This window comes from Callithrix jacchus, chromosome 10, assembly GCF_049354715.1.
Source record: "Callithrix jacchus isolate 240 chromosome 10, calJac240_pri, whole genome shotgun sequence".
NCBI lineage: Eukaryota > Metazoa > Chordata > Mammalia > Primates > Cebidae > Callithrix > Callithrix jacchus.
In genome coordinates, this window is record NC_133511.1 from 87,988,662 (window position 1) to 88,003,444 (window position 14,783).

Genomic DNA, 14,783 nt, shown 5'->3' on the forward strand with positions numbered 1-14,783 from the left:
GAATGGGAATCTTGCTCTATTGCCCAGGCTAGAATGCAGTCTAAAAATGGATACTAAAAACCTCTTTTATGCCAATAAATGTGCTTAACAATGGAGACAGGAAGGAATAAGGGAGGAAATAACAAACAAGCAGCCAACCAATATTTCATTTAAACCTGTGAAATACTATGCAATTACTGAGGAGTGATTTGCTTCCAATTATGTGGTCACTTTTAGAGTAGGTATAATGTGATACTGAGAAAAATGTATGTTTTGTGGATTTGGGGTTGAGAGTTCTGTAAATGTTTGTTTAAGATTACCAGGTCTGAGTTCAAGTCCTGGATATTCTTGTTAATTTTCTGTCTCGTTGATCTGTCTAATATTGACAATGTAGTGTTAAAGTCTCCCACTATTATTATGTGGGAGTCTATGTCTCTTTGTAAGTCATTAAGAACTTGCCTTACGTATCTGGGTGCTCCTGTATTTGGTATGTGTATATTTAGGATTGTTAGCTCTTCATGTTGCATTGATCCTTTTACCATTATATAATGTCCTTCTTTGTCTCTTTTGGTCTTTGTTGCTTTAAAGTCTATTTTATCAGTGATGAGAATTGCAACTCCTGCTTTTTTTTTTGGCTGTCTATTTGGTTGATAAGTCTTCCTCCATCCCTTTGTTTTGAGTCTTTGTGTATCCCTGCATGTGTGATGGGTCTGGATGCAGCATACCAATGGGTTTTGGCTTTTTATCCAATTTGCCTGTCTATGTCTTTTCATTGGGGCATTTAGTCCATTTAAATTTAGGATTGATCTTGATAGATGTGAGTTTAATACTGCCATTTAAGGCTAGCTGGCTATTTTGCCCATTAATTGATGTAAATTCTTCATTATGGTGATGCTCTTTACCTTTTGGTATGTTTTTGGAATGGCTGATACTGGTTGTTCCTTTCTATATGTAATGCTTCTTTCAGAAGCTCTTGTAAAGCAGGCCTGGTGGTGATGAAATCTCTGAGTACTTGCTTGTTTGCAAAAGATTTTATTTTTCCTTCACTTATGAAGCTTAGTTTGGCTGGATATGAAATTCTGGGTTGAAAGTTCTTTTCTTTAAGGATGTTGAATATCAGCCTCCACTCTCTTCTGGCTTGTAAGGTTTCTGCTGAGAGATCTTCTGTGAGTCTGATAGGCTTCCCTTTGTGGGTAACCTAACCTTTCTCTCTGGCTGCCCTTAGTATTTTCTCCTTCATTTCAACCCTTGTGAATCTAATGATTATGTGCCTTCAGGTTGCTCTTCCTGAGGAATGTCTTTGTGGTGTTACCTGGAGTTGAGTATTGTCCTGCCTTGCTAGGTTGGAAAGTTTTCCTGGATAATTATCCTGAAGAATATTTTCCAGCTTGGATTCATTCTCTTCATCACATTCAGGTACACCTATCAAACATAGATTAGGTCTTTTCACATAGTCCCATATTTCTTGGAGACTTTGCTCATTCCTTTTTACCCTTTTTTCTCTAATCTTGTCTTGTCTTTTATTTCATTAAGTTGATCTTTGACCTCTGATATCCTTTCTTCCGCTTGATCAATTTGACTGTTAAAACTTGTGCATACTTTGTGAAGTTCTTGTATTGTGTTTTTCAGCTCTATTAATTCATGTATATTCCTCTCTCAATTGTCTATTCTCATTAGCATTTCATCAAACCTTTTTTCAAGGTTCTTAGTTTCTTTGGATTGGGTTAGAACATGTTCTCTTAGCTCACAGAAGTTTCTTATTATCCACCTTCTGAAGCCTGATTCTGTCAATTCATCACACTCATTCTGCATCAGGCCTTGTTCCATTGCTGATGAGGAGCTGTGATCCCCTATAGGAGGAGAGACATTCTGATTTGGGTGTTTTCAGCCTTTTTCAACTGATTTCTTCCCATCTTTGTGGATTTATCCACTTGTCGTCTATGTAATTGCTGACTTTCAGATTGGGTCTCTGAGTGGACATCCAGCTTGTTGGTGATAAAGTTTTTTCTATTTCTTAGTTTCCCTTTGGCGGACGCCCCTCCGCCACAGAGCTGGACCTTCCCGGGTTCAGCTGTGCTTGCTGTGAAACTCTCAGTCTTCAGCGCTTCCAATTGCTTTTTGTGTGTGTGTGTGTTGGGGTGGGGGGGACCAGCCGAGCCTGATCACCTGGCTCCTTGTCTTAGAGCCTCTTCTTTTTGTTTATAGTTGAATGGTCAACTCTCTCCCAGGTGTTCCAGTCACCTGCTGAAAAGGCGCCAGAATTTGTGTAATTTCCCCTGCGGTGACCCACTACACCAGCTGAAACAGTGGCATTGAGATTTGTGGCACTTATCTGCCCGGGAGTCTCCTGGTCTGGCTCCCCACATCAGTCCCCTTTTCCATCAGTTGAATGGGTAACTCTGCCTTCCTGGAGCTCCAAATGCCAACTAAAAGGGCTCCCAGTCCTGTATGCTCTGCACTGAGAACCGACATGCCGGGGTGCCAGCAAAACAGCTGCGCCAGCCAAAAGAGTCACGCTGGTGACTTCTGGAGCTCCTCCACTGGGAATCTCCTGGTCCGTGGGCAACAAAAATTTGTCTGAAAGTGTGGCATCCACTCACTCTCTGTGCTTTCACTGGGAGCTACAAACCTGAGCTACTACTAATTGGCCATCTTGGATCTCTCTCCCCCTTTTTTTTAACCTTTGTCTGGCTGAGTTGATTTGAAGAAATGGTCTTTGATCTCTAAGATTTTTTCCTCAGTTTGGCCTCTTCTGCTATTAATACCTCCTATTGTATTATGAAATCCTTGTAGGGATTGCTTCCATTCCAGATGTTCAGTTTTGTGCTTTCCTAATATGACTATTTCATTTTTTAGCTCTTAGATTGTTTTACTGGATTCATTGGATTGGGTTTTAACTCTCTCTTGAATCTTGATAAGTGTCTTTCCAACCAGATTCTGAATTCTATGTCTGTCATTTCTGTCATTACCATCTAGTTAAGAACCATTGCTGAGGAGTTCATTTGGAGATAAGGGGACACTGACTTTTTGAATTTACAGAGTTCTTGCACTGAATCTTTCTCATCTGAGAGGGCCAGTGTTCCATTAACTGTGGTATAAGTTGAATATAGTCAATTGGCTTCATTTCTGCATGCTTTCAGAGAGCCAAGGCTCTGTACAGGGTCTTTATTTGTAGATGGATTCTTGCCTTGTGTTTCACAGTTTTATATACTGGCAGAATGTTTTTTGGTGTTACAATTTGGGTACATCCAGTAGATGGCACTTAAGAGTAATAGTCAGCAAATAGGCTCAGCCTTGTGGTGCTTCAGTATTTCTGCCTATTCACAGCAGTGTTCTGTGGTAGGGGGGAAAGAGAGATGATCCTCTCTCCTGGTCTGCTTCAGGGTCCTAGGGAAGCCCCCTCTGATCACTGGCACTGTGTCCAGATTTCCTTTGTTACCTGCTAATTTCAGTATTATTTCTGATATGATCTCATATGATTTATAATTTGTTCTACTTCTCTCTGGAGTGCAATCAATTTTTGTTTTATATCTTTCCACTTTTCTCCATTGCTTTTTTTTAGTTTTTAATATTTCTGGGGTTTTCTTATATCAGCAAATTTATTTGAGAAAAGTTCACTCAGTTTTAAGTTTTTTATTACTGTATTTTTCAATTTCATATTATTTGGGGAGAATTATCAGCCTAAATTATTTACTTCGCATCTTCCAATTTTGTTTTTGTTTTACACGTTTTTTTAAGGATATTGTTTTTAATTTATGAACAGAGTTTCTAGCACTAGAGTGCCCTTTTTGTCAGTCTATCATGCATTCTCAATGTGTTGTCTATAGATACATTTGTTGCAGCGTTAAAAGTGTCATTTTCATCACTTTGCTTGTGTTTAGATGGTGACTCATTTCATGAGGTCAGGGGTGGCATTTTCTCTTAGTGGCATCATATAGGCACTCAAAAAGTTTCAGATTTTGGAGAATTTTGTATTTCAAATTTTCATATGAGGGATGCTCAACCTGGTAAATGGGAGTGAGGGAGAATCCATTTCTGCATGTGCTAGACATGAAGCTTCCTGTGAGTCTCAGAGCTGTAGGCACCCATCTTCCCTTGCCCTGCAAAATCTGTTTCTTTCATTTCTACAAGATCCAACCCTCCTCTCTTATATTATTTTTTTTCTGTTTACTGCCACACCTCTAAGGAGTACCAGTCTTCTCTTTGTATCTGATTCTTCTCAAGAAATATTGCTTCTCTCAGACTGCCATGTCCAGTCTTGCTCTTTTCAGATCCTTTCTTATAGATTGTAAATTACTAAATTCCAACATATATTCTGAATTAAGGCATTTAGTTAAACTTTTCTCTAGAGGTTATTTTACCTGTGTTTCTCTATGTTTTCCATCATACTCTACATTTTTTTTTCCTCTAGAATTTCTTAAACATCTTCTTCACCTCTCTCTTATATCTTAGGTTCCTAGCAGTAGGTGTTGATATTGGGTTTATTTCTTTACTTACAAGTCATTTGAGGATCATGATGTTCTCTGTCATGATACTGAAGGCCTGTATTGGATTTGGGTTTTTTCCCCTCTCCTTGTTGATTTTATGGGTTTTAGTAGAGGTTTTGTGGGTAGACTTGATAAAAGTTAAAATATTCTTAAAATAGAAAGAATTTGCCTATAGTGTCATCAGTGTGGAAGGCCGAGATGGACGAATCACTTTAGGTCATGAATTTGAGAGAATCTGGCCAACATGGTGAAGCCCTGTCTCTACTTAAAAGTAAACAAATAGAAAAGTTACTCCAGCATGGTGACGCACACACCTGTAATCCCAGCTACCTGGGATGCTGAGGCAGGAAAATTGCTTGAACCTGGGAAGTGGAGGTTGCAATGAGCCAAGATCACACCACTACACTGCAGCCTAGCATGACACAGTAAGAGCCTGTTTCAAAAAATAAAAATCAAAAAAATCAAAGAAAGAATTTATTCACAGATGCATAATTACAATTCACACATGTCTTTTAATGAAACTTTATTAAGTATCACTACATATCAAGTAAGGTACTGTTGCCTACAAAGTTAATCAGAATGTGGCTTCCCAACATGAATTTATTTGCAGGAACACACACAAATACATATTAGTTACAGCACAGTAACATGTAATATTCCCACCAAAATACAGAGGGAAAACTATCTTCATGACAGCCTCTGGAAAGGCTTCACGGTGCTCATTCTTGAACTATGTCTTGAAAGATAAGTAGCAGGATATTAGGTGAAGAAGTTAGGTAAGAATATCTCAGGCAAAAAGAACAAGTACAGAGCACTGTGTGTTTAGTTCTTCATGTAGGAGTGTCAGCAAAGGGGAATTGAATGTTTACCAGGAACAAAATCCTGAAGAACAATGCTGGAGTAAAAAGATGAACCTTTGAAGGAAGAAAAGGATATTGCTTAATTTTTACTTTAGAAACATCACTTTATTGGAAACAAAAGATAATTTAGATTGATGTAATATCGAACTCTGGGAAGTAAGGATGCTGCTAAAATTGTACAGCAATAAAACTGGAGGTATTCTCAAGATATTGATAACAGGAAGGAGAGAGGAGACTATGAATTAGAAAAATATTTTTATGAGAGAATTCATTGGACCTAATGGAGTATTGGATATGGAGGATAAAAATAAAGATGACAGGATGGTAGGGTGTCTAGAAAGAGATTTAGTTTATAGGAATCCGAGTTTCCAGATTTCACATATTTCATGTTATCTCTATACCAAACATCACTTCCATGTCCAGGTATCTGTAAGTGGTTTATCTACCTGTTGAGCAAATATCATTTTGTCACATTAGATAGTATTTTTTTTGGGAAAATGGCAATGCCAAGATTGAAAAAGATGGGCTGATAGAGCATAATATAAAATTGAAGACTGGTCACTGGCACATCAGCTATATCAGCCCATTTTTTTTTCTTTCCAGCTTATGCTTCATGTAATTTTTCTTTTGATATCCCTATGTTGTATGTCTTAATGCTTAGAAATAAAACAGAAATATTGCCACATACTAATTAGCATAGACTAAATAGATGTATGGTACATATAATGTTGTTATTACAATTTGAGGATAATACTGAAGCTAAGTTTCTCAGATGTCTATGCATTCGTTATAAAAATAAATCACTTGCCAGGCACCGTGGCTCAAGCCTGTAATCCCAGCACTTTGGGAGGCCGAGGTGGGTGGATCACAAGATCAAGAGATCGAGACCATCCTGGTCAACATGGTGAAACCCCGTCTCTACTAAAAGTACAAAAATTAACTGGGCATAGTGGCGCGTGCCTGTAATCCCAACTACTCAGGAGGCTGAGGCAGGAGAATTGCCTGAACCCAGGAGGCGGAGGTTGTGGTGAGCCAAGATCGAGCCATTGCACTCCAGCCTGGGTAACAAGAGCGAAACTCCTTCTCAAATAAATAAATAAATAAATCACTTTAGAAAAAAATGTTTGCATTTAGTGATTGATTTTCAAGATTGTATTCATTTCAATTCTATAATTCTTTTGATATTTACTATGTCTTTAACTCAATGTTACATCTTAGAAATGCAAAATGAGAGCAGTCCCCACACACAGTATCCTTACAACCAATATTACTGAATCCTTCTACCTATCAGATGCTATGTTAGATGATGCAGTGCCACAGATTAGTTGAAAGTCTAGTAAGTAAAATGGGCGGGTTAAAAAAGACCATAGATTTAAATATATGGCATATTTTTCTAAAAAATAATACTCGAAAGAAGGCTCTCCCTATACTTGAGCTTTTATACTGTCTCATATTATTAGATTTCTATTTTCTTAGTTATGACTAATAAGATAGTTTAAATTAAATCTTAAATGTGATTTCAATAATGTATACATTTTCACTATATTGCAAATCTAAGAAATGTCTCTTCCTTTCTGAAATCCTAAAGGATTTTTTAGTCGTTAATCTGTTACTGTTAGAAACCCAAGTCCAAAGTTTAGTAAAATAATTTGTATATTTCCACATGTAATAAATACTTGCCAGATTTCATTTAATAAATTCTCAGCAATTTCCTTCTTTTGACAATAGTTTTTATAATAATTACAGGTCTAGAGTTCTTGAGAGTTTTTAATTCTTTTAATGGTCAAAGAATAAGAATTGTGAAAATTGGAAAGGATAAAAATGTAGTACTTTAAGGTTGTTGAAATATCCAGTTTCCTTATGAATTCTTGAAGAATTTTTAAGTTAAGTCTATAGTAGTAATATTGCTATTATGCTTTCTAGTAATATTGATTCTGCAGTTTTTAAAACATAAAATACAATAGATACAGTGAACAGTAAATTTCATAAAGCATAATATGTTTATACTTTTTCTGATTTTAATGTTATATACTATTACAATAATTTCTACATTTTTCAGCAAAAAACTGGGAGAAATGAAGTTCCATCTAAGTATGAGTAAGCTAAGGAAGTTGTGAATGGCAGATTAACAAGAGAATATTATAGCATTATAATTTAATTTCAAGTTTATAATGATCCAGAAAACTAAATTGGAGAAAAATAACAATGCAAAAATGTTTATGATCACTCAAAAGAATGAAAAGGACAGTATAAGCAGAAAGATGCCCACTTAGTTTTAAGAGTGTTGAAATATGAAGAATGCGAGGTTCAGTAAAATTAATATTGAATATGGGAAATATACGTTAAAATCTCATTGGGAAAAAAGTTTATAACTTTATGTTCAGATTTGTGTTCTTGAGCATGCATAGACATTACAATTTAATATTAAGTACTTTCATAGAATCAAGTACTTTCATACAATCACTTCCTATAGCATGCATTCCTACAGCAGATGCATGCTATTAGAACACAAAAGGTATCACATCTTTTTGCCTAGGAAACTGTGGAAATACTCACAGATTTGGTGAGCTAGAGTCTATATGAATAACAAGGAGGATTAATCAGGTTAAACAACAACAACAACAAGAAAACCTGGTTTTCAGAGGAGGAGAAAACTACTTTCTCTCATTCCTAAATGGGTACTCACTTAAAAACCAAACACTTGGTTGTGAGATTGAAAAGTTTATGCCAATAAATGCTGTCACTTTTCAACTCTGAAAACCAAGAGCTGAGCTGCATATTTTATAGAATTTTTCTGCAGTAATCGTGTTTAATTCCTTGGTCTGCTACCTATGTCACAACCCTATAAACATCCAAGATCCAAACTTAGAGAAAGATGGAAATATATACCTACAATGTGGTCAGTAAACGTTTTCAGTTTTAGAAAGAGAGATAAAGCAAATGTCCATGCAGATTTTGAATGTGATTTTGATTTAAGTTTATTCCTATAAATTATATTGTAGAATATTCTGTAGTTTATTTAAAAACCATTTAAATTCTCTTTGCAGTAGAGAGGCTCTTCAAATTCTACTTAATGGCTTTCTACTTCCATCTGTTCTCTTTTAATCTTTAAGTCAGTCCTTGCACTGTGGAATAAGCATTATCTTTTGTTAAAACATGATAATAATATGGAAACTAAAGTTTAAAGAGTTAAGCAACTTCACTAAAATTACATGTCTAGAAAGCAATGGAGCCAAAATTAGAATATATGCTTGCCTGAATACAAAATTCAGGCTCTTGGAACTATAACATTTTTTCATATTCTGATTCTGTTTTTACTCTTTTTTACAGGAATTATTATGGAGAAAAAATTGGTATCTATTTTGTCTTTCTTGGATATTACACAGAAATGCTATTCTTTGCAGCTGTAGTTGGATTAGCTTGTTTTATTTATGGTTTATTATCGATGGACCATAATACATCCAGGTAAGTGTACCTGAATTGCCCAGATAGAGAAAACATTTTTATTGTGTGCCAAACTCAGCTATTGTTATTATTTCCCTGGCATTGCCTTGAGAATGTTTCCTTATAGCATTAGATAATTGATATTGGAAAATATCAATTTTGGAAAAAAAAAGACTCAAACATAATAGCTGCCTCTCACCTGGTGCTTTATGGACAGTCTGTTTTTAATGATAGGTTCTGAGAAGTCTACTCCTCAAAGCATGACTTGACCCACTATAGAAATTGCTGCATGACTGCCCCTTCTGTTATATGTGAGAAGTTATATAAATAGTTGTTCTAATAAGAAAAGATTGGACTTTTACCTAAACACTTATCACTTTTCAATAACTTAGCCATTCCTCTAACAGCACTGAAATCTGTGACCCTGAGATTGGTGGTCAGATGATCATGTGCCCACTCTGCGATCAAGTGTGTGATTATTGGAGATTAAATAGTACGTGTTTAGCCTCGAAAGTATGTATGCATTATAATATGTTGAAAATACTTGGAAATTCCTTCCTTTTTATTACATTTAGTACTAAATTATCTTTGTGATATTGTTATTTTTACAGTTCTCCCATTTGTTTGATAATGAGTCAACAGTGTTCTTTGCAATATTCATGGGAATTTGGGGTGAGTAAATAATCTAATAAACAGCTTTCTTCCTATTAATGTGTTGTTTGGCCTCTGTATAGCATGTGACACATGAACTATCTTACATACTAAATGTGGTTTTAGGTCATTGTGTCTTTGTTAGCATTAAAACACTGATGTAGTAGTGCATATTAGCGGCCATTGGTTCTTGATCCACAAAAGTCTCTATTAAACATCTGCTCATTTCTCTAAAAGACAACATATTTTTTGAAACATCAAATTATTAATTTCCCACTGTCTTTCAGTGCCATGTTAAAAACAGGCTCAAAAAGTACTTAATTCAAGAAAGATTAAACAAATATTTGGTGGCTGGAGAATATTGAGTCATGTATACAAACCGGAACAAAGACCAAAAACCTGAGGACTAATGAACACTTTTTGACTCTAAATCGTCTAGTTATACTTTCCATTTCCACTTTCATTCATTAAAAATCTTACATATAAAATGCAATTTTCCTTTTTTTGGTTTGAGACGGAGTTTCGCTTTTGTTACCCAGGCTGGAGTGCAATGGCGCGATCTTGGCTCACCGCAACCTCTGCCTCCTGGGTTCAGGCAACTCTCCTGCCTCAGGCTCCCGAGTAGCTGGGATTACAGGCACGCCCCACCATGCCCAGCTAATTTTTTGTATTTTTAGTAGAGGCGGGGTTTCACCATGTTGACCAGGATGGGCTCGATCTCTTGACCTCGTGATCTACCTGCCTCGACCTCCCAAAGTGCTGGGATTATGGGCGTGAGCCACCGCGCCCGGACGCAATTTTCCTTAACTCTGAAAATGCCCTGCCCAGGACTTAATTTTTCCATTTCACTTAGAAAGTTGAAGTATCATGAAGTTTTTTTTTTTTTCCTTCATCAACAAGGAAAATATTTTCTGTAAGAATAACTCTATTAGAAGACACCTAAAGACTGGTCTAAAATATGTCACAAAACATGGGGTTCCTTGGTGAAAAATAGACATTTTTTTCAATTAAAGAAACACCTCTAACAAACACAAATATGTGCAATTCAAAACCAGGCAGGGGCTGTATTATCCAGGCAAATAACATCAAAATTTGTAGGTTTCCAGGACTAGGCATATGGTATGTATTCAAATATATACTGAATAAATGAATAATTTAAATGCTAATTGTATATCTTCTTAAAAATGAAAAAGGTCAAGTCCTATTTAGGCACAACCTATAAGGCCCAAACTAAGGGTCTCCTTAATTTCCAGAAATCCTGTTCAGGGAATATGTGAATCCTGTGATTCCTACATACTTATAATCACAAAAGTCCATAGAAATCATGGGAATAATTTTGTTTTTAATCCATATCATTTCTCTTTCCTTACAGTACTCTTTTTTGCTGGCTATTTTTGTACCATCATTAATTTATCTCACAATCCCATCTATGTTGGCCAACTTCCTTACTTCTACTTCAGCATTAACAAACTTTGATGCAGAAGAATTCTAAATGCTTAGTGTATTTAAAAGTTTTAGCAGTATATATATGACATCCAATCTCTTGCATAGCCATGGTAACCAAATGCTGCTTCTAAAATTAATAGTAGTTCTATTGTAGTATAAAAAAACAAGCAAATCTTAAAATAGTTAATAGTACCAAACTCTTGAAAGAGTTCTCTCTGCTAACAATGTATGTAATTCATACTGGAGTAATGAAATGAATAGAGTAAAAGTTTCTGCCTCATGAAATTCACAATCAATGTTAAATGATAGAATGAATAAATCAATGAAATATAACCTGTTGTTAAGAAAGTCATAATCTAATTGGGATAGAATCTGAAGTCTATTTTGTAGAAGTGCAGTTTAAATGCTGAGGGAGTGCAGAGGAGAACTAAACTACTTTTTTACTGGAGGAGTTATATATGAGGTGTCTAAGAGCCAAACTCATAGAATTGTAGAGTGGAATATGGTGGTTACCAGGAGCTGGAGGATTGGGAAATGAGAAGTTACTAATCAATGATCACACATTAAAGTTTCAATTAAGCACGATAAATAAGGTGTGTACAACATTGTACTTTGGTCCACAATAATGAATTGTACACTTTACAATTGTTAAGTGATAGGCTACTGTGTTCTTCCCACTTAATCAATGTTTAAATAGTTCTTTAAAGTTTAAATAATGAGCAAAGGAAAACATAAGCCAATGTATACATGAACAAATGAACAAACAAAAACCAACAGTCAGATGGATGGATATATTTTCACTAGAAAAATATATTTTGGAAGCTGAGAGAGCAATTAGATGACTATAATGATAAAAATGTAATTAGAATTTTTAAAATGTATGGATAGAATCCATAGTTCCTTACGTTACTTAAAAGTTAGAGAGTGAGTCAGAAAGTTGAGTCTTTTATAGATGATAAAATTATGAGTTAATATTGATGGTGTTAGTATTCTTTTACTAAGCAGAATACTAGGAAAGATATGTATATACCCAATAGAAAGATATGTATATACCAACCAATATCTTTTATTGAAATCATTTGCATATGTCTTTTATTGAAATCATTCAAGTCAGTGTACTATTTCTTAGGCTTAGGGAAATATACCTAGGAAGCATAAGAGCCAGTAATTATTCTCACTCTTAAAATACATATATTATATATATATGTGTGTGGGGGGGGGGTGTATGTATATAAAACATAAAACTTTTACATATATATGTGCACAATTCAAAAAGTTTTCACAAAATATACTTATATAATTAGCACCAATATAAACAATAGTCCATTACAAATATATTTACATAAATGATATACAACTAATAGTGTTTCATGTCAAGCTTCGCTTTTTGGTTCACCTTTGTTTCTGTGTGCAGCAAAACTTCATTTATTTTTATTACTGTGTAGTGTTAGATTGTATGGTTAAATCACAATTTTGATTATATATTCTTGGGCTGACAGACATTTGAGTTGTTTCCAGACATCTGCTATTACAAATAGTGCTGCTGCAAACGTTCTTGTACATATCTTTTTGAATTGTGCATTTATATTTCATGTACTTTTCTGTAAATATTCTTCAATTGAAAGTTGATAATTCTGGCACTTTGCGGGGCTGAGGTGGAAGGATCATTGGAGGCCAGGAGTTTGAGACCAGCCTGGGCGACAGAGGGAGACTCTAATAAAGTTATAAAAAGAAAGCTGAAGTTTATATATATATATATATACATATATACACACATACATATATACACATGCATATATATACATATATATGTTTTATGTTTTATAGACATATATATACACACATACACACACACACATATATATAGAATGTATATGTATTTTAAGAGTGAGAATAATTAATGGCTCTTATGCTTCCTAGGTATATTTCCCTAAGCCTGAGAAAACAGTACACTAACTTGAATGATTTCAATAAAAAACATATGCAAAAAAAACCACCTCAGTGTTTAATAAAAAGCTAAATTTAAATATTACTTCAAATTATCTGAATGATCAAAGATATTAATATGTCTGAAAAAAAAATATTGCTTGTACCACTGACCAAGAAATTAATTTGAATTTTTGTATGACTTTTTTCAGTATATTATTGAATACAGAATATTATGCCAACATTAGTAATTGATAAATTTTCAAACACAATAGTGACAGAATAGCCACCTGAAAAATTTGAACCATCCTGCAACCAAAGTGATTAAAGAGAAAAATTGACAAAGCTTTTTATTTACCTTTATCTTTTCATATCTTATTTTTTTATGTTTATTTACTTATAGTCACCTTATTTTTGGAGTTTTGGAAACAACGACAAGCCAGACTGGAATATGAGTGGGACCTGGTGGACTTTGAGGAGGAACAGCAGCAGCTTCAGCTGAGACCGGAATTTGAAGCTATGTGTAAACACAGGAAATTGAATGCAGTGACTAAGGTAGACTAGAAAACTGTGAAATGGGCAGCATATCTTAATGGACACATTGCTGCAGGTTTCTTCTCAAATAATCATAGTTTAATTTGCCTTTAAAATATTCTGCAACATATAAATCACATAAACTACTTGTTTCTAATATACATACGCTTATGTAAATGTATATATATGAATTCATATATATGAAAATTTTTAAATACTTTCAAATGTAGATAGAAAAGTATAATGAACTAACTACATGGATTAACCGATGACCCAGAATCAATTGTTTTTCATTCATGGACAATCTTGTTTCATTCATCCTTTATGTCACTAGATTATTTGGAAGTAAATCCAAGGCATAATAACATTAAACCAAGTGCAAAAAGGAAAATCATGTATATGCAGTAGGCTTTGTATATAAATATATAGACATTGAAATGATGCTAAGTTGATATACAAAAATTAAAATAGTATTTATATTCAGATTGTGGTCTTATGAGTGATTGTTTTATTAGACTAACTTTTCTTCACATGGCCCCTTTTAACTGATTATATTGAGAATCATTGCAGTGGGGTGGGGTGGGGGTGGGAGTCTACATATTAGAATTCTTAGCTGACAGAACCAGCTGTGTGTTCTTGACTGAGTTGTTTAACTTTTTGGTAACCCACTTTTTCCATGTGAAAATGGAAGTAACTTTGCCTTTAGAAACCAGAATCTTGGTTACATATTTTTAGAGCCTCTATTTTTTCATAATCTACAGTCACAGTGTTGCTTGCTGCTAATTAAAAGAGAATAATATGTGCCCAGTGCACTCTTTTCAGTAGAATTCCCTATTCTCTTTGGAAAACTATTCTTGCAGCATAACATATAAAATTTCTTTTCACTGTTTAGGCATTCACTATACAGTTACTAAATTTCATTGAAAGATCAAGAAAACATCTCAGAAAATACATCAAAAATTTGGGTGGCAGTTTGAAATTAAGAAAATATATTTAAAAATATTGACAGAGTACTAACATGATGTTTATTCCTATTTCATAAGAAAAAAAAGAAAACAAAAGTAGTCTTATTAGCTTTTCTGAAAATTAACAGAAAAAAATGTATTGAATGCTTACATTTGAAACCAGTTGAAAAGCAGTATATATTGATTCACTGTGAATCATCAGCTTCACTTCACTTAGCTTTCATGGTTTCGAAATCAAAAATCAGAGTTTTGTTTTGTTTTGTTTTTTTCTTACTAGTAATGCTTTTTCTGTGTTGAAGAGCAACCAGAACACTCACATTTGAGTCCACATTGGGAACACACACATGCACACACATGAATATGCATACACATGTATAAACACACATACATTGGTACACGCGTGAACACACATGTCCACAGTCACATATTATAAATACATGCACAAATACTCTGAGGTCTATAGGACTCTTGAATGGCCTAATCTGCCATTG

At 34.6% G+C, this 14,783-nt stretch overlaps 1 protein-coding gene across 20 annotated transcripts in view; it reads left to right on the forward strand.

The window, feature by feature from the left end:
* ANO5 (anoctamin 5) overlaps positions 1–14,783 on the forward strand; it is a 198,544-nt gene that overhangs the window by 160,487 nt on the left and 23,274 nt on the right. For all 20 annotated transcript variants that reach the window (XM_054242181.2, XM_035266044.3, XM_054242182.2 and 17 more), the window contains 4 exons: positions 8,657–8,791; positions 9,178–9,283; positions 9,382–9,442; positions 13,197–13,348. In XM_054242181.2, the coding sequence (XP_054098156.2) occupies positions 8,657–8,791; positions 9,178–9,283; positions 9,382–9,442; positions 13,197–13,348 (454 nt within the window). The remainder of the gene's footprint in view (positions 1–8,656; positions 8,792–9,177; positions 9,284–9,381; positions 9,443–13,196; positions 13,349–14,783) is intronic.